The sequence below is a fragment of the Sebastes fasciatus genome, chromosome 5 (genome assembly GCF_043250625.1).
Source record: "Sebastes fasciatus isolate fSebFas1 chromosome 5, fSebFas1.pri, whole genome shotgun sequence".
Lineage (NCBI taxonomy): Eukaryota > Metazoa > Chordata > Actinopteri > Perciformes > Sebastidae > Sebastes > Sebastes fasciatus.
This window is the reverse complement of record NC_133799.1, coordinates 14,662,488-14,685,895: the sequence shown is the minus strand read 5'-3', so window position 1 is coordinate 14,685,895 and position 23,408 is coordinate 14,662,488. Positions and strand designations below refer to the sequence as shown.

Genomic DNA, 23,408 nt, shown 5'->3' with positions numbered 1-23,408 from the left:
AGATCTTGATTCTCTGACACACATGCCTCCACAATTGGCTCACACACACTTGCCCTTCTTGCTGCTGTCTACCCCGAGTGTAAAGTGACTTCTTGACTCATCACTTGACTGAATGGCTATAGTCAATACTGATCCCAGGCTGCATGAAGTGCTGTCACCTCCTTCCTCTTTTCAGACACGCAGCCAGACAGTCAATCAGACAGGCTGAGGTCTGTCTGGAGCACCCCTAATAAAGACCTCTTTGCATTCAAATGGTGTCCCGGCGCAGCGCTGGAGTCTGATTAACACACTGCTTCTCACTAGACGAGTTCGGGTAATGAACTTACTTACATTCAGCTATTACTGTAGATGAAACTTGCATCAGTTACAGACAAGCCAGGACCCTGTGGCATCAGAGAGGGAAACCCAGCTGGCTGATGCTATTGTTGATGTTCATTTAACATCATTTACACAGTTGGAACTGGGAAGCTTTAGAGACACTGTTGACCAAAACAAAGACAGTTTTAAATGGAATATGAATATTAGTTTTGTCTATATCCCATTTGGGAACACATGCAAGGGAACTAAGCCTCAGCGTGAACATTTTATTTAAAAAATATTGCAGGGTCACCCTCAAATAAAATGTCCATATGTTCAGAGATGGAGGGTGCCAAAAAGAGGGAGCAGTTAACACCCACTATTAAAGTGTTGACCTATTACTTTCCAGTCAAGTGATTTATGTTGCTCATTGAGGATCGACAAGTTCTGGCTCTTTTCATACATTATCATTTAAACTGAGTTTATCCCCCTGTTATGAAGAGACTTTTTCCATATTTCACAGTGTCTCTCAAGAGGAAGAAGAAAATAATCTGGTCTATATACCTTAAAGGTGGTTAAAAAATATGGCAGTTACAAAATCCCATATAGGATAGTGCCAAGGGAAGGTAATAAAAGTGATTGGTTCATCTCAGGTTTCTCAACATTCAGTAGTTGCTGTAACTAAAGTAATGCATAGAATTGGGTCAACAATATGGAAATCGTGTACCCCAGCACAGCATCCCTGCATAAGGTTGTTAAATGGCGGATGGGGAGCAGTAAAAGTTTTAATGGTAAAATTGTGCAGTGTTAAACTTTACCTGGCATTGTACTTTCGCTAAAATCTAATACTCAGATGTTGGTATGTGTGAATAGCTTACACCTCGTTTCCACATAGCTTTGTGTACGTACTATACGAGTCAACCGGAAGTTCATTCATTCCTATGGGAACCTCCGCGATCTCCGATGTGTTTGCGCGACTCGTGTCTTTCTGGTCCGTAATTTGCCTCGAGTACGTTGAGAAAGTTGAACTTTAGCGGCAGATAACGGACAGACCGTATGCACTGTGTGTAGGGCTGTTTCCCGAATACCATTTTTTGGGGCTTCTAAGCTTCGATGAGAAATACTCAAAGGTATTTAACGCTTCGCGGAGCAGTGTAGCGCAGCAGGCTGACATGTTCTTCTGTCTCCATCTCCCCCGTTTCGGTGCCGAGGACAACGCTGCTGCTGTACTACTGCGCACACACGACCTCTACACACAACATACAGCTATATCCGTCTGAGAATAACCAATAATAATTTATGTTGAATATGAATAATGAATAATGTTGTGGGATTATTCCTTATTTCATGGGCTATTTGGGGATTTATACATTATTATTACATACTTATATATAAAAATAAAAAACAAAACAAAAGAAAAAAGCATTCGAATAGTGGTTTCAAGGTGAAAGTTTGATGTAACAAACACGATATGCACTCTATCACACAGTTAGCATGCTACCAATGTTAAAAAAATTATAAATACGCTGTTGAATTTTCACTTGTAACGTTATAAATGTGACTCGTCTAGACTGGACGGCGAAAAACAGACCGTAACTCATAGATATAAAAACAGTGTTTTATATCTATGTAGTAATATCTCTTCCATATCTATCCATGCTGTTGTATTTCTATCTATCCGTAAAGAGATGCATTTCCTTGCGTTGAACAGTAGGGGCGTAATCCTTATACTTAACGGATTTACGGACACAAACAAAACTGTGTGGGAACGAGGTGTTAGTAGTTATGGCTTAGTAATCAATATTTAGAAGATGGTAGAAAAATGTCACGCTGTTGCATAAACATTACATCCAACTTTATATCTTTGTGTATAAGAAAAAGGAGGTCTGTACTTTAACTCCCTTTCACTTTAACGCTCTGTTGATTCAAAAGGCTAACTCAGGAGAAGTCTGGCTCTAAATGTGTCTGTAAGAGACGCCAAACTATTTCCCTGCTTTTACACTCCACGCTGGCCGGTGCTTATTAAAACACTGTCATTGTTTTGATTTGATGGCTAAAGCGATGACACGAGGGGAGTTTGGAGATGTATTATGAGGATAACCAGGCAGAGGTTTATACGTTTTCCTAATCCCCCTAAGGCCTAAGATAAACACAGAGCACTGTTAAAACTAAGCAGAACTATGCAGAAGGTGTGAACGGGCACATCTCAGTGAGGGTGGGTGTGTGTATGTGAAGCAGTTGTGTGTTAATGCATTACTTCATGTGAAAAGACTGAAGTTTGTACAGTTTCTTGACTCAAGGTCTCCATTAATACTTCTTCACCTTTCTTTTTGTCTCTCCATCATTTCACACCTCTCATTGAAATGCTTATAATTCTCCCCGCCTGTGTTTCTCCTCCGGCTTGCTCTCCTTTCTGTCCATCTACCACTCTCCCCCCGCTGTGCCTCGACCTCTCTGCGCCTCACTCCATCCACTCCTCCCTCTTCCTTCATCAATCTCTCCCTCTCCCAATCTTTGTATTCCTTTTCTTCATCTTTCTATCTCTTTAACAACCCTCTTCCTCCACTCTTTTCTTACCCTTCTTTTTTTCTGTCTTTTATCCGTCACGGCTGCCTCCCTCCCCATTCTGTCACCGCTCCTGCTCTCACCTCATATCCCTCTTTTGCTGAACCCCAATCCCCCTCTTCTCTTTCTTTCTCTCCACTCCCACCCTCTCCTTTGTGAACCCAACCTCTGTTTTCTCTTCTTCATCATTTCTCCTCTCACCCCTCTCATCCCTTTTTCTCCCCGCCCTGGTGACCCTCCTCCTTTTGCCTTTTCTTACTCCACTCCTCCCTCGCTCTCCTTGCTTTTCTCTCTGTGTCTCTGCGGCCTACAGACGTATTTACCCCCCAGACGACAAGCTGCTGTTGGAGAAGTATGAAAGCCTGCTCTCGGCCGCCTTTCAGACCTTCCTCGCCGGGCGAGCTGCCTCACTTCAAAAGGAAATGAATAATCCTCTGAAACGAATGAAGGCACGTACGTCAGTGGCAGAGACTGTCAGGCACACACACACATCATAGAAACCTGCAGAAACCCACACACAAACATATATACACACAATATGCAGACACTTGTGGACAAGCACACGCCAAAGAAAAGAAACACACACGCTTTTTCTATTAAGATTCTGCCCACAGAGACAAGAAAGGATGCGCAAATAATGCGGAAAGTGTGCCGCAGTCCTTCAGATTTGTTAGAACGTCTGACAGAGCGTCCTTCTTCTCTATCGGCCTCGCTTTCCCACTGTCATTCACTCCGTCTCTCCACAAATATTTATTGTGCTGCGCACATGAGCTTTTAAAAGCAAATCAAATCCCACACAACAATGTCATTTTTGTTTCTTTACCGTTAGACACTCTCTTCAGCTTCCCCTTGTCCTCTCTCTGAAGCTTCCTGTCAAAGTTAGTTGTGAAAAGGCTTCAAAGTTGCTGATTACAGTTGCTGCCCACGTATTTACGTGTACTTTCCTACAGGTTGATTACTTATTCATTGAGATTCAGGGATACACATTTGAACATATACATAATGAATGCATGCACACACGAACTTGAATGACCATGCACATGTTTGTATGCATTTTAATGCCAATGGCTCTCTGGTACCAGGAGGAATGAAGCTTCAGCTAAACATTGAAGGTAAAGGTACAGAAGAGAGAGAGGTTGATTTCCATAGCACACAACTTTACCGGAGAGAGGGGGAATAGAGAGGAATGTGAAGTGCTTAAATGACCAGTGTGTAACAATTAGAAGGATCTATTGGCAGAAACGGAATATAATATTAACGAGAGCTGCACGCAGCTATGAAAGGGCCCTCGCCCCTGCTCGCGGGTCGGGGTTGCTGGCGGGACGCCGACCGACGCGAAACCGAAACTCTGACGAGCGCCACGACGCCTGCCGCAAGGCTCTACGACAAGCGGTTCGCGAGTTATGAAGGGGGGCGTGGCTAATGTGTAGGGGGCGGGCATAACATTCACCAATGAAACAGGCACTCTCTGCTGAGTGATATGACACTTCCCACAAGACTCTACGACAAACGGATCATGAGTTATGAAAGGGGGCGGGGCTAATGTGTAGGGGGCGGGCATAACCTTCACCAATGAAACAGGCACTCTCTGCTGAGTGATATGACACATCCCACAAGACTCTACTACAAACGGTTCATGAGATATGAAAGGGGGCGGGGCTAATGTGTAGGGGGCGGGCATAACATTTACCAATGAAACATGAACTCTCTGCTGAGTGATATGACACTTCCCACAAGACTCTACTACAAACGGTTCATGAGATATGAAAGGGGGCGGGGCTAATGTGTAGGGGGCGGGCATAACATTTACCAATGAAACATGAACTCTCTGCTGAGTGATATGACACTTCCCACAAGACTCTACTACAAACGGATCATGAGTTATGAAAGGGGGCGGGGCTAATGTGTAGGGGGCGGGCATAACATTTACCAATGAAACAGGCACTCTCTGCTGAGTGATATGACACCTCCCGCAAGACTCTACGACAAACGGTTCATGAGTTATGAAAGGGGGCGGGGCTATGAGTATATTTTTGCATTTACATATAATCAGGACTGGACCCTTATCATACCTGAGAAATTTGGGGCAGATCGAACTATGTACAGTTGAGTTAGGGTTAACCCACTCTCTGCTGAGTGATATGACACATCCCACAAGACTCTACTATAAACGGTTCATGAGATATGAAAGGGGGCGGGGCTAACGTCTTAGGGCGGGGCTATGAGTATAATTTTTCATATACATGTCCTCAAGACTGTACCACCATCATACCTGAGAAATCTGGGGCAGATCGGACTATGTACAGTTGAGTTACAATAACTCCCTGTTTCATGGCGAATGGCTCAAAATGGCCGCCACGCCACGGTCCGCTCGTTAAGTGAACGCTCACCATTTTAATAACTTTTCATCCTCAAGGTCTTGAGATGGTCCTGACCAAATATCAACTCGATCTGATCAAATCTGTAGGAGGAGTTCGTTAAAGTACGCGGCCAATAAAACGCAAAAATGACATCAAAATCCAATATGGCCGACTTCTGGGTGGGCGGGGCTAATGAAACCCAATGAGGAATATGTTTCAAATGATGAGTGGGATATGCATACCAAATTTCATGAATATCGGATCAACTTTGACAAAGTTAAAATTTCAACGCGTTAGGGGGCGCTATAGAGCCGAATAAAAACACACTGAGCCTAATGGCTATGCAGTTACATAAAGTTCACAGGTGTCTATCATTTTGCCAAATTTTATGAGATTCCGAGTACCTAAAGGTATGTTCAAAATCTGAAAGACATAAGGGGGCGCTAGAGAGCCAACATGCCACGCCCAAGCAAAATTTCACCACTAAAATTAAGTAATTACTAGTTTGGATGTGTGTGTAAAGTTTCATAAATTTTTGTGCATCCTAAAGTCTTCAAATATGCGTTCGTAAATTCTAAAATCACGCAGGAAGTCCAACATGGCTGACTTCCTGTTTGCCGGAGAAATCTCAAAATCATTTAATCCAGGTATGAGGGCGTGAGCAATGACATACTTGAATTTCGTGAAGATCGAAGAAACTTTCTCGGAAAAACTGCGTACGTTAGGGGGCGCTATGGAGCCCCCTGGAGACACCTGAGCCCAGTCACTCCAGAACATTGAATTTCCCACCAGTTCTGACGCATACTCCACTTTTCGTGAGTTTTGGGGATGGCTAAGGTCGTCAAAAACGCGTTCTTGCAGCGGAAAAAGAATAACGAGAGCTGCACGCAGCTATGAAAGGGCCCTCGCCCCTGCTCGCGGGTCGGGGTTGCTGGCGGGACGCCGACCGACGCGAAACCGAAACTCTGACGAGCGCCACGACGCCTGCCGCAAGGCTCTACGACAAGCGGTTCACGAGTTATGAAGGGGGGCGTGGCTAATGTGTAGGGGGCGGGCATAACATTCACCAATGAAACAGGAACTCTCTGCTGAGTTATATGACACTTCCCACAAGACTCTACGACAAACGGATCATGAGTTATGAAAGGGGGCGGGGCTAATGTGTAGGGGGCGGGCATAACTTTCACCAATGAAACAGGCACTCTCTGCTGAGTGATATGACACCTCCCGCAAGACTCTACGACAAACGGTTCATGAGTTATGAAAGGGGGCGGAGCTAATGTGTAGGGGGCGGGGCTACCCTTCACCAATGAAACAGGCACTCTCTGCTGAGTGATATGACACATCCCACAAGACTCTACTACAAACGGTTCATGAGATATGAAAGGGGGCGGGGCTAATGTGTAGGGGGCGGGCATAACATTTACCAATGAAACAGGAACTCTCTGCTGAGTGATATGACACTTCCCACAAGACTCTACTATAAACGGTTCATGAGATATGAAAGGGGGCGGGGCTAACGTCTTGGGGCGGGGCTATGAGTATATTTTTTCATATACATGTCATCAGTACTGGAGCAACATCATACCTGAGAGATTTGGTGCAGATCGGACTATGTACAGTTGAGTTACAATAACTGGCGAATGGCTCAAAATGGCCGCCACGCCACGGTCCGCTCGTTAAGTGAACGCTCACCATTTTAATAACTTTTCATCCTCGAGGTCTTGAGATGGTCCTGACCAAATATCAACTCGATCTGATCAAATCTGTAGGAGGAGTTCGTTAAAGTACGCGGCCAATAAAACGCAAAAATGACATAAAAATCCAATATGGCCGACTTCTGGGTGGGCGGGGCTAATGAAACCCAATGAGGAATATGTTTCAAATGATGAGTGGGATATGCATACCAAATTTCATGAATATCGGATCAACTTTGACAAAGTTAAAATTTCAACGCGTTAGGGGGCGCTAGAGAGCCGGCTAAACACACTGAGCCTAATGGCTATGCAGTTACACAAAGTTCACAGGTGTCTATCATTTTGCCAAATTTTATGAGATTCCGAGTACCTAAAGGTATGTTCAAAATCTGAAAGACATAAGGGGGCGCTAGAGAGCCAACATGCCACGCCCAAGCAAAATTTCACCACTAAAATTAAGTAATTACTAGTTTGGATGTGTGTGTAAAGTTTCATAAATTTTTGTGCATCCTAAAGTCTTCAAATATGCGTTCGTAAATTCTAAAATCACGCAGGAAGTCCAACATGGCTGACTTCCTGTTGGCCGAAGAAATCTCAAAATCATTTAATCCAGGTATGAGGGCGTGAGCAACGACATACTTGAATTTCGTGAAGATCGAAGAAACTTTCTCGGAAAAACTGCGTACGTTAGGGGGCGCTATGGAGCCCCCTGGAGAAACCCGAGCCCAGTCACTCCAGAACATTGAATTTCCCACCAGTTCTGACGCATACTCCACTTTTCGTGAGTTTTGGGGATGGCTAAGGTCGTCAAAAACGCGATCTAGTGGCAGAAAAAGAATAATAATCTGCAGAAAAACAATAGGTTCCTTGCACTTCGTGCCAGGACACCGTTGGGTCCTGGCACTTTCGTGCTCGGGCCCTAACGAGAGCTGCACGCAGCTATGAAAGGGCCCTCGCCCCTGCTCGCGGGTCGGGGTTGCTGGCGGGACGCCGACCGACGCGAAACCGAAACTCTGACGAGCGCCACGACGCCTGCCGCAAGGCTCTACGACAAGCGGTTCGCGAGTTATGAAGGGGGGCGTGGCTAATGTGTAGGGGGCGGGCATAACATTCACCAATGAAACAGGAACTCTCTGTAGAGTGATATGACACTTCCCACAAGACTCTACTACAAACGGATCATGAGTTATGAAAGGGGGCGGGGCTAATGTGTAGGGGGCGGGGCTACCCTTAACCAATGAAACATGAACTCTCTGCTGAGTGATATGACACTTCCCACAAGACTCTACTATAAACGGTTCATGAGATATAAAAGGGGGCGGGGCTAACGTCTTAGGGTGGGGCTATGAGTATAATTTTTCATATACATGCCATCAGTACTGGAGCACCATCATACCTGAGAAATCTGGGGCAGATCGAACTATGTACAGTTGAGTTAGGGTTAACCCATTCTCTGCTGAGTGATATGACACATCCCACAAGACTCTACTACAAACGGTTCATGAGATATGAAAGGGGGCGGGGCTAATGTGTAGGGGACGGGCATAACATTTACCAATGAAACAGGCACTCTCTGCTGAGTGATATGACACATCCCACAAGACTCTACGACAAACGGATCATGAGTTATGAAAGGGGGCGGGGCTAATGTGTAGGGGGCGGGCATAACCTTCAACAATGAAACAGGCACTCTCTGCTGAGTGATATGACACATCCCACAAGACTCTACTACAAACGGTTCATGAGATATGAAAGGGGGCGGGGCTAATGTGTAGGGGGCGGGCATAACATTTACCAATGAAACAGGCACTCTCTGCTGAGTGATATGACACATCCCACAAGACTCTACGACAAACGGATCATGAGTTATGAAAGGGGGCGGGGCTAATGTGTAGGGGGCGGGCATAACCTTCACCAATGAAACAGGCACTCTCTGCTGAGTGATATGACAAATCCCACAAGACTCTACTACAAACGGTTCATGAGATATGAAAGGGGGCGGGGCTAATGTGTAGGGGGCGGGCATAACATTTACCAATGAAACAGGCACTCTCTGCTGAGTGATATGACACCTCCCGCAAGACTCTACGACAAACGGTTCATGAGTTATGAAAGGGGGCGGGGCTAACGTCTTAGGGCGTGGCTATGAGTATAATTTTTCATATACATGTCCTCAAGACTGTACCACCATCATACCTGAGAAATCTGGGGCAGATCGGACTATGTACAGTTGAGTTACAATAACTCCCTGTTTCATGGCGAATGGCTCAAAATGGCCGCCACGCCACGGTCCGCTCGTTAACTGAACACTCACCATTTTAATAACTTTTCATCCTCAAGGTCTTGAGATGGTCCTGACCAAATTTCAAATCGATCTGATCAAATCTGTAGGAGGAGTTCGTTAAAGTACGCGGCCAATAAAACGCAAAAATTGGGAAAATCGTACATAAAATCCAATATGGCCGACTTCTGGGTGGGCGGAGCTAATGAAACCCAATGAGGAATATGTTTCAAATGATAATTTGGGGCAGATCGAACTATGTACAGTTGAGTTAGGGTTAACCCACTCTCTGCTGAGTGATATGACACATCCCACAAGACTCTACTATAAACGGTTCATGAGATATGAAAGGGGGCGGGGCTAACGTCTTGGGGCGGGGCTATGAGTATATTTTTTCATATACATGTCATCAGTACTGGAGCAACATCATACCTGAGAGATTTGGGGCAGATCGGACTATGTACAGTTGAGTTACAATAACTGGCGAATGGCTCAAAATGGCCGCCACGCCACGGTCCGCTCGTTAAGTGAACGCTCACCATTTTAATAACTTTTCATCCTCGAGGTCTTGAGATGGTCCTGACCAAATTTCAAATCGATATGATCAAATCTGTAGGAGGAGTTCGTTAAAGTACGCGGCCAATAAAACGCAAAAATGACATAAAAATCCAATATGGCCGACTTCTGGGTGGGCGGGGCTAATGAAACCCAATGAGGAATATGTTTCAAATGATGAGTGGGATATGCATACCAAATTTCGTGAATATCGGATCAACTTTGACAAAGTTAAAATTTCAACGCGTTAGGGGGCGCTATAGAGCCGAATAAAAACACACTGAGCCTAATGGCTATGCAGTTACATAAAGTTCACAGGTGTCTATCATTTTGCCAAATTTTATGAGATTCCGAGCACCTAAAGGTATGTTCAAAATCTGAAAGACATAAGGGGGCGCTAGAGAGCCAACATGCCACGCCCAAGCAAAATTTCACCACTAAAATTAAGTAATTACTAGTTTGGATGTGTGTGTAAAGTTTCATAAATTTTTGTGCATCCTAAAGTCTTCAAATATGCGTTCGTAAATTCTAAAATCACGCAGGAAGTCCAACATGGCTGACTTCCTGTTTGCCGAAGAAATCTCAAAATCATTTAATCCAGGTATGAGGGCGCGAGCAACGACATACTTGAATTTCGTGAAGATCGAAGAAACTTTCTCTGAAAAACTGCGTACTCTAGGGGGCGCTATGGAGCCCCCTGGAGACACCCGAGCCCAGTCACTCCAGAACATTGAATTTCCCACCAGTTCTGACGCATACTCCACTTTTCGTGAGTTTTGGGGATGGCTAAGGTCGTCAAAAACGCGATCTAGTGGCAGAAAAAGAATAATAATCTGCAGAAAAACAATAGGTTCCTTGCACTTCGTGCCAGGACACCGTTGGGTCCTGGCACTTTCGTGCTCGGGCCCTAATAATCTGCAGAAAAACAATAGGTTCCTTGCACTTCGTGCCAGGACACCGTTGGGTCCTGGCACTTTCGTGCTCGGGCCCTAATAATTATGTTTTCTTTAGTGTATAATCACCTGAAAGTAAGAAGTGTTGTGTTTTCGTTACCTTAGAATGAGCCTTTTATATCTACATAGGGAACGGGTCCTCTCCACGGAGTCCGTTGCACCGCCATGTTTCAACAGTAGCCCAGAACGAACAAACCAAACTCGGTTAACTTTTCCTGCTTGGGCCTGAGTTGATAATGTTACTCGCTCCCGTCGCTGCCGCTCTCTCTCTCTCTTGCTTCCCCACTCACTTCCCACGTACACACACACTCTACGCACTGACTCTGCTTCAAATGGCTCTAGATAAGGCCATTCACGTTTTCGCGTCGGCCACCGTAGCTCTCCAACACGCTTGGCACACGGGAGAGGCTTCAGTTGGTTGCAATCTCCTCACCTCACCGCTAGACACCACCAGATCCTACACACTAGACCTTTAAATGGTGACGGGAGAAGGATGAGAATAATAATCCTAACGTATAAAGATGGTGAGATGCCGATAGAGATAGTCGCTTTGTCACTTTTGCTTTTGTAAAATACTTTTTGTGACAGACTTCTAATGAACACACTTTATGAATCAGGATGATTTGAGTCGAGTATCAAAAAACAAGAAACAGAAAGAGGCAATTATTCTGTTTTCAATCTTGGATGTATTCACAAAGAACAAATCAATTAAACAAAGGCACAGAGGAAGGCTTTGTGGGATATTAAACACATGGAGGGAAGACGCATTGATGAGAAAAAAAACATACAGCTATGGCAACTGAATAATAATAATAATAGTGAATACTGAATGTGGATATTTTTGACAGTAGTATTGACATTACAAATTTATATCAAAGCACTGGGAGGAGATGTCATATGCAACTATTGCAGCTTTTGTAGAAACAATTCTACCTCAACAGCCTGTAGCCCCGAACAGTTTGTTTCTCAGAAAGTTATTGTGTGTCCTTTCAAGAGGGGAATCTTGGCAGAGAGTTTTTATAGAGATGTCAATCAAAGTTCAGGCGGAGTCGTACAGCAAGCCGAGGTAAGTTTAATTTAGTCAACACAAAGAGATGTGGCTTGCGTTCAAAGTAGGAAGGGAGAGAGATTATAGGAACAAAGTGTGAGATACTAATCTTGGAAATTTATGGTAGAGAAAGGATGTTGCTGAATTTGAATATGCTATTCAGCAGACCAAGGAAGAATAAAACATGATTTGAGGTACTTTTCTTGACAGTCTTTAAGTGGGTTTGTTTGTGCTCCTCAGCTTTGCTTTTGTGTAGTCGTTGTCGTTGACAGCAGCACACTGACGGTAGAAACACAGAGTTTAGCTGATTCATGGCCTACATGATTTGTACTTAGTTTGAGTGCTATTGTTGCCCATTCCAACCAATTAGACTGGAGTTAGTTATCAAGTCATTAAATGTGCGTTGTCAGTCGCTATGAGCACCATAGATGCTGATACTATGTTTTCCTGCTTCAGCCTCCCAACCACGGTCAGAAGGAACAGGGGAGACACCGCAGCCCCGGTCGGAGACGATAACGGTACTCGCTCCGGAGCACAGTCTATTCACTCAGCAGCAGGAAACGACACAGGAAACCTCTGTTGGTCTGGAGGAGCTGCAGCATTTATTTCTGCACAAACTTCCCCTGTACATTCACTAGATATTATCAGAGTTAAACTAACTCTTCTGCAGTGTGTAGTGTGCGTGCATGCACGTGAAAGGTGGAGCGACAGAGCGAGTGAGAACGAGCGCGGTGTGTGAGTGAAGGCAAGCAGGCAGGCAGAGGAGCAGAGACTCCGGCCCTGGAGACCAAAGCTACGGTCTCCCCTGTGTCTTCTGACCGCGGTCGGGAGGCCGAAGCAGAAAGAGCCAACACTGTTTTGCAAGACGGGCTTCACTAGATATAACTTTGCGGTTTTGGTGCTTCCGTGTAGTTTGTGTTGGAACAGCGTAGCCACACGCGAGTGTCCATGGGACACCGACCCGCAATGATTTATATAATAAGTTACAAACAGTCCCTCTAAGCCAAAACACAATGTTTTCCCTAAACCCAACTAAGTGGTTTTGTTGCCTAAACCTAAAGAAGTTGTTTCGCTTGTGTTCAAAACGTAATGTTTCATGCAGTGTTGCTTTTAAGTTTCACTTTCACTTTCACAACGTAGTAGGCGTAGTAGGCCCCTAATGACCCATATGTATGGTGCTTATAGCGACCGATAATGCACATTTAATGGCTTGATAACAGTCGAATCCGGTGCCAATTCAAGTTGCCTGTTCAAGTACCAGTAGTTGTTTTGCCTTTATCGTTTATCTGCTCATAAAGCACAGCTTTTTTCTAATGTTAGCATTAGCGTCAAGCATTTACCAGATACCAGTCATTGCTAATCTTTACCTAAATATAACCGCTTTAAACTTTGTAGCCAAACCTACCTATCTTACCTAAACATAACAATTAACCTAATGATCTTATGATAAACCAAAGCCTTTAATTTTGTGCACCAGTCACAGTGCTTTGGACTATAACCTTGGTGGGATCCGTAAGTCATCATCTTACTTGCATTTCCTGTTTGGCCGGTTTTTCCTGTTGCAAGGGGCCAGAGGTCATGTGCCAGCGCAACATCAACATATCAGTCAAGTCTGACAGACATTGTACCCACAAGACTAGTGTTTGCTGCCTTTGTGGGCTTCTCAGGACCATGAATTGTCACACTATCAAAGAAAATAAAATGTGTGTTGTTATCCTAGCGATAACATGCACTGCAGAGCCTGGCTTCATTGCTGTGAGACAGACAACAGACCCGCGGGTTACACTGGTTTCTACAGGGTTTGCATCACCCTTCTCCCCACTTCCACTACAGTTAGTTTGACAGGTATGCATCAAATTGTTAGTACTGTTGTTAGCTATCTATGTTTCCCCGCCCGCTCAGCTGATGTATTCCCATTCTTCCATTTTCCTCACATGGATACTGAAAATAAAAATTAAAAGTGCAGGTGCATGCTCAGCTGGCCTGTAGCGTTCTGCCAATATAATAAAATAGCACAAGTACACAAACTGCAAGTGTTTTGTTGGAGCACTTCACAGTGCAGAACCCATCAAAGTTGTCTGCAAGCTCTATTAAGCAGAAGGATATAAAGAACCTGTAAGGGGTCAGGTAGTAGTCTGGTTTCAAAACAGTAGATAGCTTTAAATTGATTTTCAGCTGGATTTTATGTTGTCGTGAATCTAGAAGCTCAGTGTCCTGCTGTAAGAAGACACTGTTTAGTACAGTGTGCGGTTCACAAGGTACTAAAATAGGAAGAAAACACAAGCTGCACATGAGCTGCTGATTCATTTGCACATCAGGCAGACTTAAAAACACATCATTTATGCGAAGCACCTGAAACCAGGACCAACCAGTGTCATTCAGTGCACCAGAAGTCAACGTTGATTTATTTGTCACACAACTTCCGTACTTAAGTTACGCCACTTCCGGAGTCATTCTAACTCAAACCACGATCTTTCCTAAACCCAACTAAGTAGTTTTGTTGCCTAAACCTAACCAAGTTGATATTTTCCTAAACCTAAGTAAGTAGTTTTGTTGCCTAAACCTTACCAAGTTGTTTCCTGTGAAGATGGAAGTTTATTTTGAGAAGACTTCGTTCATAGGGAAATGCACAAAAAATGAGGAATAACTTTTCGTAAGATATCATACGAACCTTTGTATGAGGATAAACTGAATGAGTGTAGGAACTGCTTTTTGTTACGTAAGAATCTTTAATAAATTACAAGATATTTTCTGCTCAACAGTGAGAGTGAGGTTTGTAGAACTGTCTGTCCTCCTTTTGTTTTTTTGTCTAAAGCCCAGTTGTACCTACAGAAGTTTTTCTTCTGGCTCAGGGGTATGTGTTTTTTTTGTACAATGGAGGAAGTAAATCCCTAACCACAGAAATGGACGAGACAGCGTCATCTGTCCAACGGCCAAGAAATATGAAGTCAGAGAATGTCACGGTAGAAGCTGCCAGCAATGGAAATACATTATTGCTTTTTCAACTAAAATGGATAAAAATACAAAAGCTTGCTGGACAGGATTTGGTCATGCGGTGCCAAAGAAGTACTTTGTTTGGACAATATAGTTTATGAGCTGACTACAGAGATGGTTGGTGATAGCAAAGTACTGTAACAGACAGCTACATATTATGTGGGCTGACACACAAAGAGGCTATAAAATACCTTCATTTGTAAAGTGTTTATTAGAAATTATAATTTAAGAAAGTTGGGAAATACTCAGTGACAGGTAGTGATTGCTAAATAAGAGCTCTCTCCGATCTATGGAGCAGCATCATCTGATGTAGACTCACTGTGTTATAAACACTTCAGTTAATCTGTAATTTCTTTAAATGTGTCCAGTTCTGTTTTCTTCCATGTTGTAAAACATGTCAAAAACATTCATGTAATCTGCTTTGGTGCAATTTAACAAGGTAATGGGCCTCCAGTAGGGATGTTAATAATCAACCGTTTAACTGTTAACCGACATTAAGCATTTTAACTGATTAACGCTATCGGTTAAACGGTTAAAAGAAATGTTAATAATTAATTAAAAAGCTGAGAAAAGCATCATTTAGAAAAAAAAGGTAGAAGCTCATAAAAATGCTAAATGTCTCAGCCCCTGGATGTGTACTTTAAGACTTCCAGACATGAATCTGTACACATATGTATACGCACACACATGTTCATGCAGAAACACACCAACACAGAGAGCCAGGGGCACAGTGACCTTTTCACAGACCCCAGCAAGCAGCTTGATGTCTAATCTGAGAGAAAACAATCACTTTTCAACTGTATTTGAGCGTCAACTGGGAGCTTTTTATGTCCCGAGCCGTGAAGCAACATTAATCACCTCTTCTTGCATTTCAGCTACGGCCAAATGGCCAAAGCCCCAGCATACTGGCGAGGGCCATGACGCTGCCTTTTCCAAATTCAGCCTCTATGAGCGCTGCCAAATAGCAATGCATGTTGAGCCAGGGCCTTTTATTCTAACCCCCAGATAAGGTGCATACAGTATGCCAGTGAAGTCAAACCTTTTCATCCCTCAACCTTTTTTTAATAATTGAAGTTTCTTATTTTCTCACACCTCATTTTGAATTCAAAATAATTAGAGATGTGAAACATATAAAGAATTTTAATTATTCCTTATCACTAGCTGCGTTATCATTCATGTATTTTCATATGCATTTTGAAGCATCGCATTAGAAAAGCTGTATGAAAACTAGGGGTCTTTGCGAAATACCGGTGTTGACGTGATATTTATATATGAAATATTGGTATCATGTCTATAATACACATATGATAATATAGTGTAAATAATCCAGCACCTCTTACATTGCGCTTTTGTACAGTTATGGTTACAGACTCTCTCTCCACCACCTTACACTTGTATTTTGAGTGTTATTAATTTGCCAAAAAAGAGACAAAACACACAATAAACAAAGTTAAAGATGAATTTGACTGATAGCATTATCATTATCATTTTCAAATTTTCTATAGATATTGTGATAATATCGTTATTGTGAAGTCTATTGGCCACGATAATCGTCTAGTGAAAATCTGATATTGTGACTGCTCTGATGGAAACGGCAAAATTTTATAAAACCTCCTCAATTGCAAAAAAAAAAGTTTTACGCTTGCTTGAGGTAGTTTTTGCCTTTCATATCGAAAAAGAGTTGATGCGCTAAAAATAAATAAATAACACCTCTCCTGAATAAATTCTGACGTAGCGAACATTTAACTGGCATGATTGAACAGCTGTTTCCGCTGTCGGCGTCTTCGCGGATATTCCCATAACATGCAAATGCTTGTCTTCACCTCTGGACCATGGATGTATATAAAGAGAACTGAATACAGCGTTGGAGGCGGGCTCCCCTTCATTCCTATGAAAGTTGCTGAATGGCGCATGAAGCAAAAAAAGCTTGACTTACAAGTATAAAATAACCAGGATTTTGGCGATCTAGCCAATCTCATAGATGTTTATATGGCCATGAGCTGTCTTGTTTTGTTTCCGGTTTGCAACCTCTACTTTTTCTTCTACTCTGTATACTGGTGAAAATTACAGCCATGCATAGCCTATAGCGTCAACTTCTAACCGAACTACGATGCATCCGAGTTTATTCACCCCAAACCAGTTGATGGAAACGCTTAACGCTTAATTCGCATTTCTTTTTTTTGCGGCATTTCAAAAGTTTGCATAAAAGTCGGTTGACAATTGAATGGAAACACGGCTAAGTGTATCATCAAGATTTAACTACCCTGCTAGACCCTGCTGATGTTTGATACTGTATGTTCTTCATGCAACATAAATCATCACCTTTGGCATATTCTCATCTACCTTATGTTTTCGGTATACGTTGGCGTGTAGGAGGAGGACATCTTGGATCTGCTGGAGCAATGTGAACTGGACGACGAGAAGCTGATGGGCAAATCCTCCAGGCAGCGAGGACCTAAGGTGGGTGAGAGTGAGTGAGAGAGAGAGTTAGGGAGCGACAGACACCAAGAGAGAGGAGGGAGAATAAGGGCCACTTGCCTCAAGGGAACTAAGAAAAAAGTGCAAAGTAGAGTGTCAGAGAGAGAGAAAGAGAGAGAGGGATGGGGTAGGCAGGTAGGCAGATGCCTGGAGCTAACGCCCACAGAAAGCATACAGGACGTGGTTCAGAAAAATAAAGAGGGGGGTAGCGGGTTAGACGAGAAAGAAAAGAATCAAAAAAAGGCCCAAAGAAAAGACCCAACTCCCCTAGGGGACAGCTGTCAGGCTGTCTCTCTCGCTCTCAACGTGCTATCTTTCTTTCTGTCTATCTCCCTCTCTTTCTCTCTCTCCCTCTGTCACATACACCTATACGCCCCCTCGATTTTCCACGACAGCACATTACTCCCTCCATCACCTTGCTTCCATCCCCTCCCCTCACCTCTCCATCCCCATTCTCTCCCTCTGCACATCTACATCCATCCCTCACTCACTCGAGGGCTAAATTGGCTGGAACACTCAAAGAGTGTGTTAGGGACTCGACAGGGCAGTTCGGCGCTGCATTAGAGAGGCCTTAGCTGGAATGAGGACTTGTTCAGACACAATCACTGTTGTCCAAATTAATTTGGACCCCGTCAGTTCCGATGTTGCCGAGAGTGTGCTGAGAGAGACGTTGAGAGCAGGAGGGGGTTTGGGGGGGGGGTGGGGAGAAAGAGCTGTGACGGATAGATTCACTCCTTGGGGTGTAGCGCTCGCAAGCCATCTGGTGAAACTGAACCAACGAGTGTGCGAAAGCTAGAAGAGAGGAGTGAGGCGAAGGGATTAGAGGCAGGATTTTGAGGGAAGGAAGGGCCGCTAAGGTTTGTTATCGCTGAGGAAATGTTCAGACGCAGAGGACGAGTGGTAGAGAGCAAGGAAGGGAAATGGTGAAAGGAGGGAGAGTGCCTCAAGTTCTCCTCTTATTTAGTGGTTTCTTTTACAGTCTTTTTGACTTTGCAATTATGATATGCACCTTATCACATTTGTTCCTCGTGGTGTCCTCAGCTCACCATTTAGCTTGATTTTACCCAATCACTCTCACTCCGTCATCCAACGTTTATTTCTCTCTCTCTCATCTGTTCAGTGTCTGGCCTTCTCTCTTTGTCTTGTGTTTATCCAATGTCTATTGCTGTCTCCTCTCCACCCGTATGTTCAGTGTCCTTTTCTCTCTCTCCGTGCTCATTTCCGTTCGTCTCCCCGTCTATTCAATGCCTCCTCTCGGTTTCTCTCCACTCCCATACTCAAGATTCACCTTGTCCTCCTCTTTATTTCTCTCCCCATCAATCTGATGTTCCCATCTTCCCTTTTATTCTCCTCTCATGTATTTAATCTCTCTCTGTCACTATCCTCCTCTATCACTCACCCACACAGCTACCCGGCGGTGACTGTGTAAGCCCTGTGATCACTTCCTGCCCATTAATTTGGGTGGCCTGACAGCGCTGCCCGAGCTAACCGTTGAATAACAGATGTATAAATGCTTTATTAATGCTATCAGTGTGTCGCCTTCCAGGATGTGAAACAGACAAGACTCAACTTAATGAACTCCTAACTAAAAAAAATGTTTTTTCAGGATGAAGCAGATCATGATTTCACGTGTGCAGAAGTCAGACACTTGCGCTTAGCTGAGATTAAAAGTTTTGCTCATCATTGAAATTACTTAAAGACATGATGCAACCAGAGTTTCAGAATTAAAGGGATAGTTTGGGTGTTTTGAAGAAGGGTTGTATGAGGTACTTATTCATAGTCAGTGTATTGCTTACGTTAGATGACGGTCGGCACACTCCCAGCTTGGAGAAGCACACAGGAGTTACGGAGGCAAAGCAATGTACTGCTTTACACGGGGCCAGCAGCAAAACATATTTAAGACACCTAAAAGAAAGGGACACGTAAAAATATCAATATCAGTTTAAGTGTAAACTATATTTAGAATATTTTCACCGCCTTACCTTACCGTCACACAGCCCTTTCTGAACGGGAAATTAAGCTGTTGTATCCATCTACGTTCTCGCCAAACCACCAGACTCAATTGAAAAAACCTGTAATTTTGTTAGTTCGGATTCACCAAAGTCACACAATAACACAAACAAACTATCGAGGCAGCGGTAGACCATCAACCCCGTGTTCTACAAGGTAAAATTACTCTTTTTGTCCAATGGAGTCTGGTTGCTTTGGCGAGTGCATAGATAACGGCTTCAGTTCCCTGTCAGAAACATAGAGTGTATAGCTGTCTGACAGCAAGAAAAAGTGGTTAAAATATTCTAAATATAGCGAAGACTTAGACTGATATTGATTTTTTTAGGTGAGCTTTTCTTTTAGGTGTCGAAAATATGTTTTGCTGTAGGCCCCGTCCAAAGCTCCATTTAGAAAAAGAGTAATTTTACCTTGTAGAACACGGGGTTGATGGTCTACCGCTGCCTCAATAGTTTATTCGTGTTATTGTGTGACTTTGGTGAATCCAAACTAACAAAGTTACAGGTTTTTTCAATGGAGTCTGGTGGCCTTGACGAGAGCTTAGATGGATACAACAGCTTTATTTCCCCATCAAAAAGGGCTGTCTGACGGCAAGGTTAAGCGGTGAAAATATTCTAAATATAGTGCACACTTAAACTGATAGTGATCTTTTTATGTGGGCCTTTCTTTTGGGTGGCTAAAATACGTTTTGGTGCCGACCCCGTCCGCAGCAGTACATTGCTTTAGTACTATTGTTTGCTTCTCAAAGCTGGGGGCGTGTCGACCGTCATCTACTGTAGGTAATACACTGAATATGCATAAGTACCTCATACAACCCCACTTCAAAACACCCAAACTATCCCTTTAAAACATCACACTTACATTTTTTTGTACCATTTACACAGACTGTCAGACATGTAAAAAAAATTTTAAGATTTAAAGAAACTTTGAAGCTTATACTTTGAATTGAACTTCTACATCTCATCCAATCAGGTCAAATTTGTTCAAGGTACGAAGCCACTCGTGTTCCTGTTCATAGTTAGGGCCAGGCTTATAAAGGAGTGCAAGTGTAATTGTGGATCTGTGCATAATGAGCCTGCAAGCAAGCAAACACTCGTGTGGGCACGTGGGCTCGCCGTGTCACCACCAGGTCTCCCAGTGACAGATGGTAATGGGCTGAGGGTGAGGAGAGGCTGACGGAGGTTGACAACACCTCAATGTCTTTATGTTCAAGTGTGTGTGTTTGTTTACTCTTGTACTTATGTCCTTGTGAGAGGCTGTTAGAGTTTAGACTTCGGAAGGAAGTAATTTGTCCAAAATTAGGTAATTTTGGAGGGTGTAGGGCTAAGGAAGTGAATGCAGTCACATACGGATAAAAGTAGAAGGACTTTTATGTGTGTGTATGTGTGTGTGTGTGTGTGTGTGTGAGGTAGAGAAAGATCAGTATTATGTCTGTTTCATCTGTGTATGTGTCCAGAAATTAATCTACTACTGTATATCAATTTATGTGTACGTCTCATGCATATGTGTATTTGCATCCTCTCTTGGTGTGAGCTACAGAGTCATTTTAAACTAGATTATTTTAGAAGCATGCAAGATTTTAAAAACAGGATTAAGGACTATTTGAACACTGAATGTACTTGTCCTGTTACTGAACGACACTGCTGACTCATTGGTCGATGCAATTTGCAGTTACTTGTCTCTTTTTATGTGAAATTTCTTATGTTGTTTGTAAGTTTTTGCTGTTTTGATTTGTGCTTTTATTTGTGAAACTTTTATGCTTCCGTCTTGGCCAGGACTCCCTTTGGAAAATAGATTTTAAACCTCAATGGGACTATCCTGGAAAAAATAAAGGTTAAATTAAAAATAAAATAGAAAAAAAAAAAAATGTTTGTATCTGTGTCTGTCCCTGCCAGCCCATGACCACCATGCCAGAATGCAGCCAGACACCAAGACGTCAACGACCGGACTACCTGGCTGACTTCACCAGTGGCAGCAGCGCCGATAACTCCTGTTCCTCCTCAGACGAAGAAGAAGAGGATGAGAGGAGGAATGCAGGAGGAGGAGGAGGAGGAGGAGGAGAAGGAAGAGGCGCAGAGAAGAGGGAGAAGAAAGTTTCCTACGACCTTGGGGACCGGGAGAAGAACTTGGCTGAGCGCTCAGGTAAAGCGGCAGGACATATAAAAGTGTCTAGGAATGTCTTCATTTGTAAGCCAGAGTGTGGGGGTTTGACAGGGACTTTGTTTCCTACAATCTTTCTCTCTTGCTTTGTTTGCTTTCTTGTTTACTCTTTTTTTTTGTTTTGCTTGCTTTCTCCTCATTTTGCTTGTTCTCTCTTCCTTCTGCCCTGTCTGTTGATTTCTTTCTTTTTTAGATGGAACCTTCCATCTGATTACAATGGTTACCTTAATTGCTAAAACAAACTTGTTTTTTTCAGATGTGTAAATGTGCACACCTACACACGTTTTTAAGAGTTCTGTTTTAGCATTTGTGCCTCCATTTCCATCTTATCTGACTATGACGGAGAACGATGTGCAGACAGGAGCGATAGCGAGCATGAATGTATATATAATGATGCAATAAGGAAATTGGAATTGATCCTGTAATGCTACAATCACATGACGTTACATTCCATCCTGGTTCCACGTTTATAAAGTTTGAAAAATATTCATAGTTGTACAGGACACATTTCCATATACGTGCACATGCACACACACTTTTTTAAAATACAAATGCTGAGAGTTTTTGCTTTGATCAGTGCCTACAGCGCTCACACACACGCACACACTCTCCAGCAGCAACACTGGCAGTGGTTGAGGAAGTATTCAGATCCTTTACTTAAGTAAAAGTACTAATACCACCATGTAAAAATACTCTGCAACAAGTAAAAAGGCTTGCATTCAAAATGATACTTAATTAAAAGTACAAAAGTATTAGCATCAAAATGTACTTGAACGTATATAAGTATTCATTATGTAGAATGGCCCATCTCAGAATAATGTATATAATGTCACTGGATTGTTATTGTGTGACTTTGGTGAATCCGAACTACTGTAACCAAAGTCACACAATAACACAAACAAACTAACCGATCATGGCAGTGGTAGACCAGTAACTCCCGTGTAGTACACTAGTTAAGTAAAAAGTACAATATTTCCCTCTGAAATGTAGTGGAGTAGAAGTATAAAACAGCATAAAATGGAAATAGTCATGTAGCTCAACATTGTACTTAAGTACGGTACTTGAGGTCTTAGTACATTCTACCACTGAGCACAAGGCAGGTTGTGATGGTGTGAGCCACCAGGGGCTTAATTACAGTATTTATGGGCCTAATTGATGTGATAAAAATGGTAGTAGGTCCTTGGATTTTAATTAAAGTGTAAGCGGGGTGATCATAGTCTGTGACTCGTGAAAAGTGGCTCGTTGTTGCTAAGTTTCCAAGCAAAGTAGTGTCCTAGCTTTACACGCTGGCTGGACACACACAAGCACACACACACAAACGATGAAGCACTGTAAAGCACTCGAGGAAAGAAAAGTACCCTAAACAGTTCAGTTCCGCTGAACGGAAGGTGACAGCAGAGAAGAATGTATTTGATTGAAAGAGAAAGGGAGAAAAAAGCAAAAAAAAGCCCCCTTTCGTTTGTTTACCTTGAAAACACCTTGAGTTTAATGCTGAAATATATTCCTGGTTTTATAGCGAGAGTGATAAGTCTCAAGCATTCCCACCAATTCGCATAAGTCACATAGATCAACTCACTTTGAAGTGAGTAAGAGGGCACCTTTCACAGCAGTCTACAGTACGTACCGACCTTGGAAAGATGAAATTCGTCAGTTGCATTGTGTGCCGCCGGTTTTGCTGCTCAATAGAGAGGGCCCTTGCTTGATGAGCTCATTCTGTTTGTCGCAAAATACGGGACAAAGCCATGAAAAAGCCCAACTTTTGGATCTGTGTGTGTGTGTTTGTGTGTGTAGGGAGAGACAGTAACCCTGCCAAGCCCTACTCCATACCAAGCCACCAAAGGGTTGCTAGGACTAAGCCCCATAATGCTCTCATTTGGCAAAATATCCAAAACCTCTGAAGGTTCAGCAGCCACACACACACACACACACACACACACACACACACACACACACACACACATAATCACTTGTGTGTACACTTGATGTCAGACAGACACACACTGCACGAATACA

At 43.2% G+C, this 23,408-nt stretch overlaps 1 protein-coding gene and 1 long non-coding RNA gene across 7 annotated transcripts in view; one reads left to right on the top strand and one right to left on the bottom strand.

Moving 5' to 3' along the window:
• ttll7 (tubulin tyrosine ligase-like family, member 7) overlaps positions 1-23,408 on the top strand; it is a 100,742-nt gene that overhangs the window by 53,563 nt on the left and 23,771 nt on the right. For all 5 annotated transcript variants that reach the window (XM_074635160.1, XM_074635157.1, XM_074635158.1 and 2 more), the window contains exons 13-15: positions 3,176-3,311; positions 17,124-17,210; positions 21,131-21,377. In XM_074635160.1, coding sequence (XP_074491261.1) covers positions 3,176-3,311; positions 17,124-17,210; positions 21,131-21,377 — 470 coding nt within the window. The remainder of the gene's footprint in view (positions 1-3,175; positions 3,312-17,123; positions 17,211-21,130; positions 21,378-23,408) is intronic.
• Positions 17,093-23,408, bottom strand: part of LOC141767661 (uncharacterized) — a 144,532-nt gene continuing 138,216 nt past the window's right edge. For both annotated transcript variants that reach the window (XR_012593910.1, XR_012593911.1), the window contains exon 3: positions 17,093-17,205. This is a non-coding gene — a long non-coding RNA (uncharacterized LOC141767661). The remainder of the gene's footprint in view (positions 17,206-23,408) is intronic.